Source organism: Olea europaea, unplaced genomic scaffold, assembly GCF_002742605.1.
Source record: "Olea europaea var. sylvestris unplaced genomic scaffold, O_europaea_v1 scaffold463, whole genome shotgun sequence".
Lineage (NCBI taxonomy): Eukaryota > Viridiplantae > Streptophyta > Magnoliopsida > Lamiales > Oleaceae > Olea > Olea europaea.
Genome location: NW_019262940.1, coordinates 70,094 through 83,490, shown reverse-complemented (window position 1 = coordinate 83,490; position 13,397 = coordinate 70,094). Strand labels below are relative to the sequence as shown.

At 32.2% G+C, this 13,397-nt stretch overlaps 1 protein-coding gene across 1 annotated transcript; it reads left to right on the top strand.

Moving 5' to 3' along the window:
- The first annotated feature begins 6,700 nt into the window (after positions 1-6,700).
- On the top strand, positions 6,701-7,279 carry LOC111388160 (ethylene-responsive transcription factor 2-like). Its single transcript, XM_023012844.1, has one exon. The coding sequence runs from the start codon at positions 6,701-6,703 to the stop codon at positions 7,277-7,279; it is 579 nt and encodes a 192-aa protein (XP_022868612.1).
- The last annotated feature ends 6,118 nt before the right edge of the window (positions 7,280-13,397 follow it).

Here is a 13,397-nt window from a genome sequence, read left to right as displayed (position 1 = left end):
TTAGTGTTTTGCAATACCTCTCAAAATTATTTTGTTTCAAATTATATATATTTTTCACTCGAATTTGAGAATTTCGATGTTTTAGAGAATGTAAAAAAGTTGTAGACTAAATTTGAAAATGTGCATATCAATAGGATGACTTTATTCCAAGGGATGGATTTTTTCTGTAGGATATGTTTGACTTTGTTAAATATTGGTGTGAATCTTTATTGTGTTATTTCTCAAGAAAAAGGCATAAGTGTCATTTCTGGACTTATAACTGTATATGAGAATGGCACAAGTGACATTGCATGAATTATTAACTTTCGTTAAAACAATACAAGTGTCGTTGTTATATTTATAGAAGTATCTATGAGAATGGAACAAATGTCGTTATAAGCAAATGAGTTAACTTAGTTCAATACTCCATATTTTAGCACCAGCATGTTCTCCTTGTTTCCACTAGCATGTTCCCTGAGAATGACACTTGTCCTGTTATTAAGATGAAAATTTCTAAGAGTATGACACAAGTGACATATCGAAATATAAACTTCTATTATTATTATTATTATTATTATGAGAATGGCACAACTTAGGGTGTTCAATTCTAAAGGTCATGGTGTTGGAAACAAACGAAAATAAAGGAAAAATCAACAGAACAACTCAAGTGCCGTTACTGATAATAAAACGGTACTTGTGCCGTTATGTCTATGAATGAGAGTTTAAGCTAGGGCTATAAGCAAAAATCTTCAAACCGAAACCACATTTTAGAAATCGTCGATTGGTGCCATGTGGACCCGGTGAACGAAATGGTTTTGAACTAAAACGATTTGGTTTAGATTTGAGAATTTTAATTGCGGTTTAAAACCAAACCGGACCTACGAAAAAATATATAAAAATAAAAAAAATGAAAAAATGATTTTTTTTGAAAATTCATTCAAATATGTAAAATTCAATAGTTTTGTCATTTGTGGGTGTTTTTGTCAATTTCTAATTTTCTAATATAGATATATTATTATTATCCAATAATCCTAATTTATATCTAATAATCTCAAGTCTAATATAATCTATCAAATGCCATTTTTCTCTTCAGAATTTAGATGAACTCCAGCCAATACCTAACACAGTTTTGAGCCACCGGCACCACATACTTTTTTTTTAAATTTTTTACGCCTCTTCACAGTTGAATTGAAGTTCATTATACCAAATCGGAGACAAATAAATCACAGACCTTCGGTGATAATATTTGCTACGAATAAAGTTTTAGATCAATAATTTTTTTGGAACAAACTAAGGTGAAATTAAATACGTTTCGTAACATCATACAAACATAAACTTGTGTAATTACTATATTTAAATATTATAAACAATTACTTTATTATTATGGTTGGTTATTCTTTTTGTCTAATTAGTATCATTTTTTCAAATATGATGATCACGAGGTCTTATTGGACATCATTATGTTTTTCAGGGCCTTATATCTAATTTAGTAGACTTGTATTGTAACGTTATTGTATCGTCATTACCCTAAAAAAGGTGAACAAAAATGAAAAAAACTATGTTTTAGTTCATTTTAATATCACTTTGATCTAGTTGGTATTTAAATTTATAGTAGATAGATTTAGCCTCTGTTTGACCCTCATTTTCTATACAATCATAATTAGAAAATTGATCGTTGGAGAGAATGCTGGGTCTCACACATGAAACAGCAGATCAACAAAAGCAATTGGACTTGTGGGATAACGGTCCAAAATTTCATTTTTTTGTCCCAAAAATTTGGTTCAAACAGGGGCTTAGTTTGTTTTAGATTTATTGCTAGTAAGATATAAATATATATTGAATTTAATGAATTAATGCATAAAAATAGACAGGCAAAAAAATATATGTCGAAACCGACGATTTAAAATCGGATCAAACCGTTAAGTTTAGGTTTGAGTTTTTGTAAACCATTCAAAATGGTTTGGTTTAGGTTTGAATTTTTCTCAAACCAGTTTAAAGGTTTGATTTGAAATTTCGTCAAAAATCGGTAAAATTAGATTGTTTACACCCCTATTTTAAGCAGCCGCAACCCTTCTGTGCCTCGAGAAATAATAAATTGAACTCATTTATGTTGTAAAATGGATATGACATTTAAAAAAATTGAGAGATATGCTCGTTACTCGTATTTTGTTGAAAATAATAGAATTACTTTTGCCTTCATCGGCTTTATATCAAATAATAATCTATGTCATTTTAATCATTCTTTGTCACGTGATCTACTTTTCTTTTGTACTTTACAGATCTAGTGTTTGAGGATGAAAGGCCATTGAGAACGACACTTATATCATTACTGAAATGAAAAGTTCTAAGAGACCGGCACAAGTGTGGTTTAGATGATGAAAATGTCATTAAGAACGGCACTTGTGCCATTACTAAGTGAAAAGTTCTAAAAGAATGACACAAGTGCCTTTATCAAAATATAATTTGTTCATGAGAATGGCACAACTGCCATTACTGTAAAGAAAATGACAGTCTGTCTATAAACATGAGTATATGAAGTCATGACTCATTCATGCCCCTAGAACCAATAAATTGAACTTATTTCAATTACAAGATGGCCATGCTGTTTTACAAAAATTGAGAAATGTGATCATTAATTATATTTGCTAACGAGTCAGTAACATGACTTGTGATTTCACCAACTCGATATTGTATAACCTATGTTAATTGAGAGATATGCTCAGTACTTGTATTATGTTAAAAATAGTATAATAACTTGTGCTTTTGAACTCATTTTAGTTGCAAGATGGACACGCCGTGTACAAAGTTAGAGATGTGCTCATTAACTATATTTTCTAATGAATGTAGATAACAACTTGTGATTTCTCTAACTCAATATCGTATAATCTATGTTAATTCTACCGTTGTTTGTCACATGGTTAACATTTCTGATTTTCTTAAGTTAGGAGATCCAATGCTTGAGGTCGTTGCAGTGAAAAAGATGCAAAATATTGGATAAATCATTGGAACGGCACAAGTGTCGTTAAACGTCGCTTGTGTTGTTCTGTCTTTAAACACTAGTATGAGCCACCACAACCCATCTGATCCTCGATAATCAATGATTTGAACTAAATTAAGTTGCAAGATGGACACGTCGTGTATAAAGTTTGATAGATGTGCTCATTAATTATATTTTCTAACGAATGTAGATAATGACTTGTGATTTCTCCAACTTTATATCGTATAATCTATGTGAATTCTACCATTGTTTGTCACATGGTCAACATTTCTGATTTTCTTAAATTAAGGGGTCCAATACTTAAGGTCGTTGTAGTGGAAAAGATGCAAAATATCGGAAAAATCATCGGAACAGCACAATTGTCATTAAACGTCACTGTGTCATTCTGTCTTTAAACACTAATACAAGTCGCCATGACCCATCCTATCCTCGATAATCGATGATTCGAACTCATTTCAGTTGCAAGATGGACAAGTTGTGTACAAAGTTTGAGAGATGTGCTCGTTAACTATATTTTCTACTGAATGTAGATAACGACTTGTAGTTTCTTCAACTCTATATCGTATAATCTATGTCAATTCTACCGTTATTTATCACATGATCAATATTTCTGACTTTCTTAAGTTAGGGAGTCCAATGCTTGAGGTCGTTGTAGTAGAAAAGATGCAAAATATCGAAAAAATAATTAGAACGACACAAATGTCGTTAAACGTCTCTTGTATCCTTTTGTCTTTAAACACTAGTATGAGCCACAGTGACCCATCCGATCCCCAATAATCGATGATTTGAACTCATTTCAGTTTCGAGATGGACACATCGTGTACAAAGTTTGAGAGATGTGTAATGAACAATATTTTCTAATGAATGTAGATAATGACTTGTGATTTCTCCAACTCTATATCATATAATCTATGTCAATTCTACCGTTATTTGTCACATGATCAATATTTCTGACTTTCTTAAGTTAGGGAGTCCAATACTTGAAGTCGTTGTAGTAGAAAAGATGCAAACTATCGAAAAAAAAAATTGGAACGGCACAAATGCCGTTAAACGTCTCTTCTGTCGTTTTGTCTTTAAACATTAGTATGAGCCGCCATAACCCATCCGATCCCCAATAATCGATGATTTGAACTCATTTAAGTTGCAAGATGGACATGTCGTGTACAAAGTTTGAGAGATGTGCTCATTAATTATATTTTCTAACGAATGTAGATAACGACTTGTGATTTCTCCCTCTATATCGTATAATCTATGTGAATTCTACTATTATTTGTCTCATGATCAACATTTCTGACTTTCTTAAATTAAAGAGTCCAATACTTGAGGTCGTTGTAGTAGAAAAGATATAAAATATCAGAGAAATTATCAGAACGACACAAGTGCCATAAAACATCACTTGTGCCGTTCTATCTATAAACATAAGTATACGCAGCTACGATTCATTCATGACCCAAGAACCAATAAGTTGAACTAATTTCAGTTGAAAGATGGGCATGTCATTTACAAAAGTTGAGAGATGTGCTTATTAATTATATTTTCTAACGAATCAATACAATGGCTTACGATTTCACCAACTCGATATCATATAACTTATGTCAATTCAACCGTTTTTTGCCACATGATCAACTTTTCTAACTTTTTTAAGTTAGGGAATCCATAGTTTGAGGTCATTGCGTTAGAAAATAAGCAAAATATTAGAAAAATCAACAAAATGGCACAAGAGCCGTTAAACGACACTTTTGTTGTTCTATCTATAAACACAAGTATACGCTACCACGACCCATCCATGCCTCGAGAACCAATAAATTGAACTCATTTAAATTGAAAGATGGGTGTTCCATTTACAAAAGTTGTGAGATGTGATATTTTTTAACGAATTAATACAATGACTTATGATTTCACCTACTCGATATCATATAATCTATGTCAAATTAATTATTCTTGTAACATGGTCAACCTTTCTATCTTTCTTAAGTTTGGGGATCCAGTGTTTGAGGTCATTACATTGGAAAGTAAGCAAATTATTAGAGAAATCAACAGATCAGCACAAGAGCTGTTAAACGATATTTGTGTTGTTCTGTCTATAAACACTAGTTTATGCAGTCATGACACATTCATGTCCTAAGAACCAATAAATTGAACTCATTTTAGTTATAAGATGGACATGCCGTTTACAAAAGTTGAGAGTGTGCTAATTAATTATATTTTATAATAAATCATTACAATTAGTAGTAATTTCACTAACTCGATATCTTTTAATCTATATCATTTCAACATTTTTTGTCACGTGATCAACCTTTCTGACTTTCTTAAGTTATAGGGTCCAATTGAGGTTGTTGTGTTAGAAAATAAGCAAAATATTGAAGAATTCAATAGAACATCACAAGTATCGTTACTGGTAATGAAACGACATTTGTGTCGTTCTATCTATATACGCGAGTATAAACAACCACAGCTCGTCCTTGCCCTCGATAATCAATAAGTTAAACTTATTTAAGTTGCAAGATAGACATGCCTCTTACAAAATTTGAAAGATATATTGCCTATTTATTATTATGTATATATTGTACTTGTACTTTCACCAATTCGATAACATATCGGGCATATCGTTTCAATTGTTCTTCGTGACATGATCAACATTTATAGGTTCAATACATTAGATAGTCCATTATTAGAGATCTTTTCATTGAAAAACTAAACTATAGTAGATAATGACTGTAGTGTTGTTTTTCGTAGCGAAAAATGGCTGGAGTGCCGTTCTATCTATCAGATAATAGCTTGAGTACCATTATTATCTTATAGCTGCAAACAACACAAAAAATAACACCAACTAAAATATTATTCAATAAATGTACAATATACATGAAATTTCTAAAAGTGTCTTTCTTCTTTCTTCAAATGTAATGAAATTTTTCAATGTAGATAGTATGCTTATCAAACTCTTGTTCAAATGCTCAAAAGATACTCAAAATAGGTGAAGAATATAATAGATAAGAGAATTTTAGAGTAACAAGTATGGTAGTTGAAGATGAGAAAACACGTAATTGTGATTCGAAACCTAAACTTGAATATGGGAATTAATTGGATTGATATGGGTATTAGAATATTTTCCCATGGTGGGGATATTTTATGACATTTGACATTGTTTGTTTATTGTATTTCATAATTGGAGGCCATTTGACCAAGAAACATTGAAAGAGGAATAATTAACCAACTCTCCCAAAATTTAATTGTCAAATTTATTCTAAGTCCCTGCTAGGTGGGGATTGATTTTAATAAAAGTTAAAGTCAACAATTACTTTTAACCACATATTTTATGAGATCCACAACTTTTGAACTACATATTTATTAATTTTTATCAAAAATTACTTTAAAAAAATTGATTCTCTTCCCCCACCAAACAGGGGCTAAATCAAGGAATCCGCTAATTTCGATCACATAAATGACGGCTAGTTGAATTTCTCAAATTATCCATGTGAAGAAAATACTCTATTCCATTAGTCCTCTCATTTCAGAATCTTCCTAGAAACTCATGTTCTTCGACCAAATGCTTTGAATTGCACGTATATATATTCATGAACCTTTCACCTTCGTCAAATGTTTCAATCTCATAAATATCCATACATCTATCTCTATCTTTTGTGTTCTGTATGTCTCAGTCTGTCTCTGTCGAACCTTAAAAAGCATTATTAAAAAGCTTCGATATTTGTAAGAAGAAGAAAAATGGTATACGAAAATGGCGATTATGAAGCTGACTTTGAGCTTCTTGATGGCTCACGAACTCCAATAAGATTCTCCGGTGAAAATTATTCTAATGACATGTTTATGTATGGTGTAGGCAATGATGCTATAAGTGTAGGGTGGCTGCCAACTATCTCCATCACTTCTACAGTGGCACCAGCCGAAAGGGTTAGGGAGATGACTGTGGAGAGGATGGAGCCGTCGACGAAGGTGCCTAGGGTGAAGAATTATAGAGGTGTTAGGAGGCGGCTGTGGGGAAAATTTGCAGCGGAGATAAGGAATTCATCAAAAAATGGGTCCCGAGTATGGCAAGGTACATATGAGACAGCGGAGGATGCTGCATTGGCCTATGATAGGGCAACGTATCATATTCATGGCTCACGAACATTGCTGAATTTTTCGCATAGGATAAATTCCGGCAAGCTGGAGCCCATCCGTGTTACATTAAAGAGGACTTCAACGTCACCGGATCAGATTTCTTATTCCAGTTCATCAAAAAATAGGGCAACTAAGAAACGGAAGAAGGTGGTTGCACCGCCAGTGGTGCAAAATGGGTGCTGACTATGTAGTTGTTATTTAAATCATGCTATATGTATATTCTTTTTTGACATCGTGATTGACATTATGCCACTTGATGACACATGGTTTGACAATTAAAAAAAAAATTGTGCCCAACACTTTTTGAATTCCCATTAATGTACACCAAGATGTTGTAAGTATTATGCCCTAGGTCCAATCAATTTTGGACATAAATACTTTTGATATATAATTAATGCAATTTAATGGCAGATCTATTATTTAATTAATAGACAATTAAATAAATAATAAAGTCCGTAGATTCAAATCTTCGTAATTTGTTAATCACAAGGAGTTGTGATTGTGATATACAAATTACATCTGATTGAATCTTAAATCGTCCGTGATCATAAGTAATAACGAGATACAGATATCGTTATTACGGATAGACCATCACGTGTGGCATTTCTTACTTGTGATGTAAGTAGCTGATCTCACAAGCTAAAGTGTTGTGACACTTAAATGAACACGTAGATGTTTTGTTATAGAACAAAACATTAGAGACCCGTCGAGAGATTCCACATGGATAACTATCTGAGTGTCAGTGGTTAATCTCTAATGTTCGGTAGTGGAATTGGTCATTTGACTTGAGGTCGTCATGGTACCTTATATGGGGACAGTCATACTTACGCGGTATTGGATGTTACTCTTCAAAGGGCCGCTAATACAACATCGTTCGGGTATGTCAAGAATCGTATGAAGGTTGTGATTGATCAATAAAGGATTCGTCACTCTTAGATAGTAGGAGATTATGATCTGCGTTTCATTCAATTAAGTCGATGATGAAATCCTTGGCCAAGGTGTACTCATAAGTCGAAAAGAAGTTTTCAACTTATTTTGACTTAATAGTGGAGTGAAAGATATGATCGATAATTGAGATTGACACACTTCCATATCTCGTAATTGATCAGATCATATTGACGAAGGGATTATAGTTTCACGGTAAACGAACGAATTTGGTTTTGTCATACCACGTGACATTTTCCGTCACATGTATTGCCCTGACACATTGCTAGATGTCAATCAGGGACGGCGAATGTGAATTGACGATAAATTAAAAGAGTGTTTTAATTTATCAATTTTGATTAGATCAAAATAATATTTCACGTCGTTAGGTATCGTGATCGGGAACCTGATGGGTCACACACAAAAGAGAATTGAAAGATTGCAATTTATCAATTAATTAATTTAACAATCGTTGGATAATTTAATTAATTGGGTTGGTTATTTATAAGCTCGAATTAATTAATCAAATTAATTAATTCACGGACCGGATTTAATTAAATGAATTAATTAAATATTGGACCGGACCGGGCCAGGCCCGTTTGGACTTATATAAATACATGGCTAGGGTTTTCAATCCGTATGGTTTTTCTCATAATTATTCTTGCTAGCGCAAGAGGAGAAAACACCGGTGGTTGCAATCTTGTTCTCTATGTGGACCACCGTTGGAGGCTGGACAATGGGACAGCTGTGCGTGGCGAATCAAGATTGTTGGAATGAAAAAGAAAAGCAAAAGGTTTGCAGAATTCTTCAAAGGTACAATATTTATCACGATAATATTTATCACGATTTCTATCTAAACACAAAGGGATTCTCGGTGGAAATCGAAATAATTTTAATTTTTCGTTGTACATGTATAAGTAGATTCCCAACAGTGGTATCAGAGCCTACTTTGTGTTTGTTAGAAATTGATTTACGCGTTGAACAATCAAAAGTTGATCTTGTTATTTTCTTGTTTCTAGCTTTTTAAGTGAATTGATTTTTCTTATTCCTAAAATCTGTTTTGAAAAGAAAAACAATTTTTGGGTCGGAATATAAAAAAGAAAAAAAAACCCAAAAGATGGGCTGCTGCCGACAATGGCGCAGGACGCGACAGCGTTCGCTGCCGCGTTCGCCGGCACCGCCTGCTGCTTCTCAGGCAACAACGTTCGACGCTGCTGCAGCGGCTAGAAGCTGCCACTTTGGAGCGACGGCTTCCGCCACAGGTGGATAAGAGCGGCAATGGAATCTGGAGGTAGAAATTCTAGGGTTTTATTTGGGTGATAATTTAGGGTTTTCCGTTAGTTGGTGGAGACGGGGGTTTCTCTACAATTAGTGTAATTGTGGGGGCCTGGCTGCAATTATGTAAAAGGGGTCAATCTGCAAATTTAAATGGAGCGCATTTCCACAATTTACGAATATGAAAGCCCCTATTATTAATTTTTCCAATTGGGTCAAATTTGCAATTTTCAAAAGTGTTTTGAATTTGATTTTAAAATTATATTCTAAATGGGTTTGACCCATAATTTTAATTTTGACCCAAATTAAAATCTTATTTAAAAATTGACGACATTTTATATTTTCGTTAAAATTGGATTTTAAGTTAAATATTAAATTTTGACACCAATTGAATTTTATTTTATTTAGGAGTGTTATCCTAATTTAAAATATTGATTCAATTTAAATTAGAGTTGGACTCTAATTTAGGACTTAATTAAAATTCGATTTTAATTAATTTTTCACCTGAAGATATTTTAGAAATTAGAATTGGATTATAATTTGGCATTTAATTAAAATTTGATTTTAATTAAATTGTTTCACCCTAAACTTTTCTTTAAATTAGAGTTAGACTCTAATTTGATGTTTAATTAAAATTTGATTTTGATTACACAAGTTCGCCTTAAAATCTTAGATTTAGAATTGGACTCTAATTTTACCATTGAATTAAAATTTGATTTTAATTAAATTCAACCGCCTTAAGTTATGGAATTAGAGTTAGACTCCGATTTTGTTATTTAATTAAATTTTGATTTTAATTGAATTCAACCGCCTTAAATTTTGAAATTAGAGTTTGACTCTAATTTGATATTTAATTAAAATTTGATTTTTTAATTAAATTATCCCGCCCTATAATTGTTGAATTAGAGTTGGACTCTAATTCGGTATTTAATTAAAATTTGATTTTAATTAAACATGCCCATTAATTAAATAATCGATTAATTAATTATTTAATTATTCCGATTCATTTGTCTAAAAGAGTTTAGACGGCTTAATTGCTCGAAACTTAAAACTAATTTGCATATAATATTAGATATTATATAGATATACATTTATGTGATGAATGTATTATTAGTGGACGATTATAGACTCAACCATATGGATGTGTTGAATGGTTAATTTTTATTCTTGTTGTTTTCTGGGCTTGCGAGCTCTTAATTGTTTTAGGCCTGCGAACCCGTTATTATTGTTATGATTTTGGGCCTGCGAGCTCTTGATCATTTTGGACCTGCGAGTCCATTATTATTATTGTTGCTATGGGCCTACGAATCCAATTTCATTTAGGTCTGTGTGCCAACTAGTATAGGATACATGTTATAATTGGACTGATTGAAGAAACAAGAAGAGGAGGAGACCATGGAGATAGTGCATTGATACTGATCAATGTAATACCTCCTAGGAATTGACCAACTAGTCTTGCTTATAGCTCGGGAAGACTAGATAATAAAGTCCATAATCGTCCACACTATATATATATATATATATATTATTTATTTATTTATTTGCATAGTAGATGTATAATAAAATATATGTTATTGTTACGATGAGACCTTTCAATGCAAATCCCTTTATAAAATATTAAGTCACATTTATAATCGCCTTCCATCATTATAGTGAAAAATCAGAGTCCCAAATCGTCTCAACTTGTTGAGTACACTCAAGGCTGGTCCATTAGAGATATGTTTAACGCTATAAAATATTTGATATTTCTGAATGACGGGTTTGATTAACTAAAATTTATCTTTTATTGAGTACACTCAAGGAGATAAATTTTAGAGGTATGTTAAGCTAACACATAAGATGTGTGAAAACAAAGAATTGTCAGCTTAATGATCTGAAAGTTGTATGGAGATACAATTGATAATAGTATCTATCCAAATGTTATATTAAGGCTTGTTGAGTACACTCAAGGTCTTAATATAATATAGGATCCCAACCCACTGGAAGTCAAGTATGGACTCTATAAATTTATGTAAGAGGGTCATAAATTTTAATTAAACAGTGGGAGCATAATTAATTTAATAAAAGTCCATGTTAAATTAATTGATGCATTTTATATATTATTCTTTTCCTTTTGTCATTTACATTTATTGAATCGTGAGTAACCATGTGTGTTTGAGAGGCATATTGGATGCCAACAACCAAATTAAATCTTCTTGATTGGCACTACAATTTGAGAATTGTTCTCAGGCATGAGAAAGTTGGTTATCCTTAAGTAGCCATTTTCCAGTAACACCTGATGATAAATCAACTAAGGAAAATGTGGCTACTATAATAAACACAATGATGAGATAGTATTGCACGCATGTGATGCTTGCAACTATGTCACTGAATTACAAAAGCAATTTGAGAGTATAGATGTTAACACATAATTCTTCATTACAAAGAGTTGTATGATAATAAGTGACTTGGTTCTGCAATCTCTGTCAGAGAAAGGTATTCATAACTAATTATGAATTTAACGTGAATAAGCTCGGATGCATAATTATTGAGTTGCTTAACATGCTTAAGGCTGTTAAGCCCAACATCAAAATTAGTAGTGGGCAAGCCATTGATTCCTCTAAAGATATTAAAAGGAAGTCTATAAGGGCTTTGTGAAAGCGTCCAATATGGTTAAGACCATCAAAGCGAAGGACAGTACCAAATCTAATGACCCTTGGTTTCATTATAGAATGAAAGGTCATTGGAAGGAATATTGCGTGACTTACGTCTATTTCACGAGTTTGTTAGGTATTTGATACCAGATGTAAATCTCATATTTATACAAATATGGAGAAACTAAATAAAAGTAGACCATTACAAAAAGGAGAAGTTGACCTACACGTTGGAAATGAGCAAAGGTTGCTGCATTGCCTGTAGGAATATACTTCTTGCCATTGCCTTTTGATTTAGTATTGGAATTAGTGAAATGTCGCTTTATACCTACCATAGCTGGAACATTAAAATGAATTTTATGTTCGGACATGAACTATTTTAATGTTAAGGATAATTGTTGTTCTTGTTTATCTTGATAAAAATTCTAATGGCTATGATAAGTTACAAAATAACATTTATATTCTAAATACTAAGAATTCTATAATGAGTGTGGAAATTATATAGCATAAATGCGATAATCTAATTATTACCGAAATCTGGCATTACAGACTTTGTCATATAGATGAAAAGTAATTCCAAAGTTACATAGAGATGTATATTTAATTGATTTTGACAAGTATAAATTATGCATGTTTGGCACAATGACTAAATCTTCTTTTACTTGAAAAGAAAAAAGGTCAGTATAATTACTAGTCTAATGCATAGTGATGCATATGGGCTCATGTCAATTAATGTCAAGTAATGTTTCTCTTATTTCATCAATGATCATGTATACTTGATGAAAACTCAAACATGAAACTCTTGAAAAGTTCAAGAGATTCAAACTAGAAGTAGAGAAACAAATAGGTAAAGACACCCTCACATTAAAATTCGATCAAGTGAGAGTATTTTAAAGATAAAATCTAGATTATCTAAGAGAGAATGAGATTCTCTTGTAGTGGACTCCTCCACATACACTACAACAGAGTGGTGTATCTAAAAAGAGGAATCATTAACTATTAGATATAATGCGATTAATAACAAGCCATGCAAATCTCTCAAAATTGTTTTGGGGTCATGCGTTGATTACAGTATGCAACACACTAAATCATGTCCCATCTAAATTGGTTAACAGAACTCCATACGAGTTATGGAAATGCAATAGTTCCAATTTGTCTTATATGAAAGTTTGGGGCCATGACGCTTATTTGAAGCACCTTGAATCGGATAAGTTTGATACTAAATCTGATAAATACGTATTTGTGGAGATATTCAAAACAGACATTTGAATATAAATTCTATTATCATGAAGAAAGTTTTCGTCTCATGACATATCGTCTTCTTAAAAAAAGTTTACTCTAGAGAAGGACAGTTGGAGCAAAATAGAACTTGAAAGAGTTCAAAAGCCCAAAAATATAGTTAATCAAGTAGATTAATCCGAGTTTGATCTCATATCTGATATGGGACATACTCTTGATTAGGAAGTAAA

Excerpts from the sequence above, each read along its gene's own strand:
- LOC111388160 (XM_023012844.1), top strand. The coding sequence starts at position 6,701 with ATGGTATACGAAAATGGCGATTATGAAGCTGACTTTGAGCTTCTTGAT.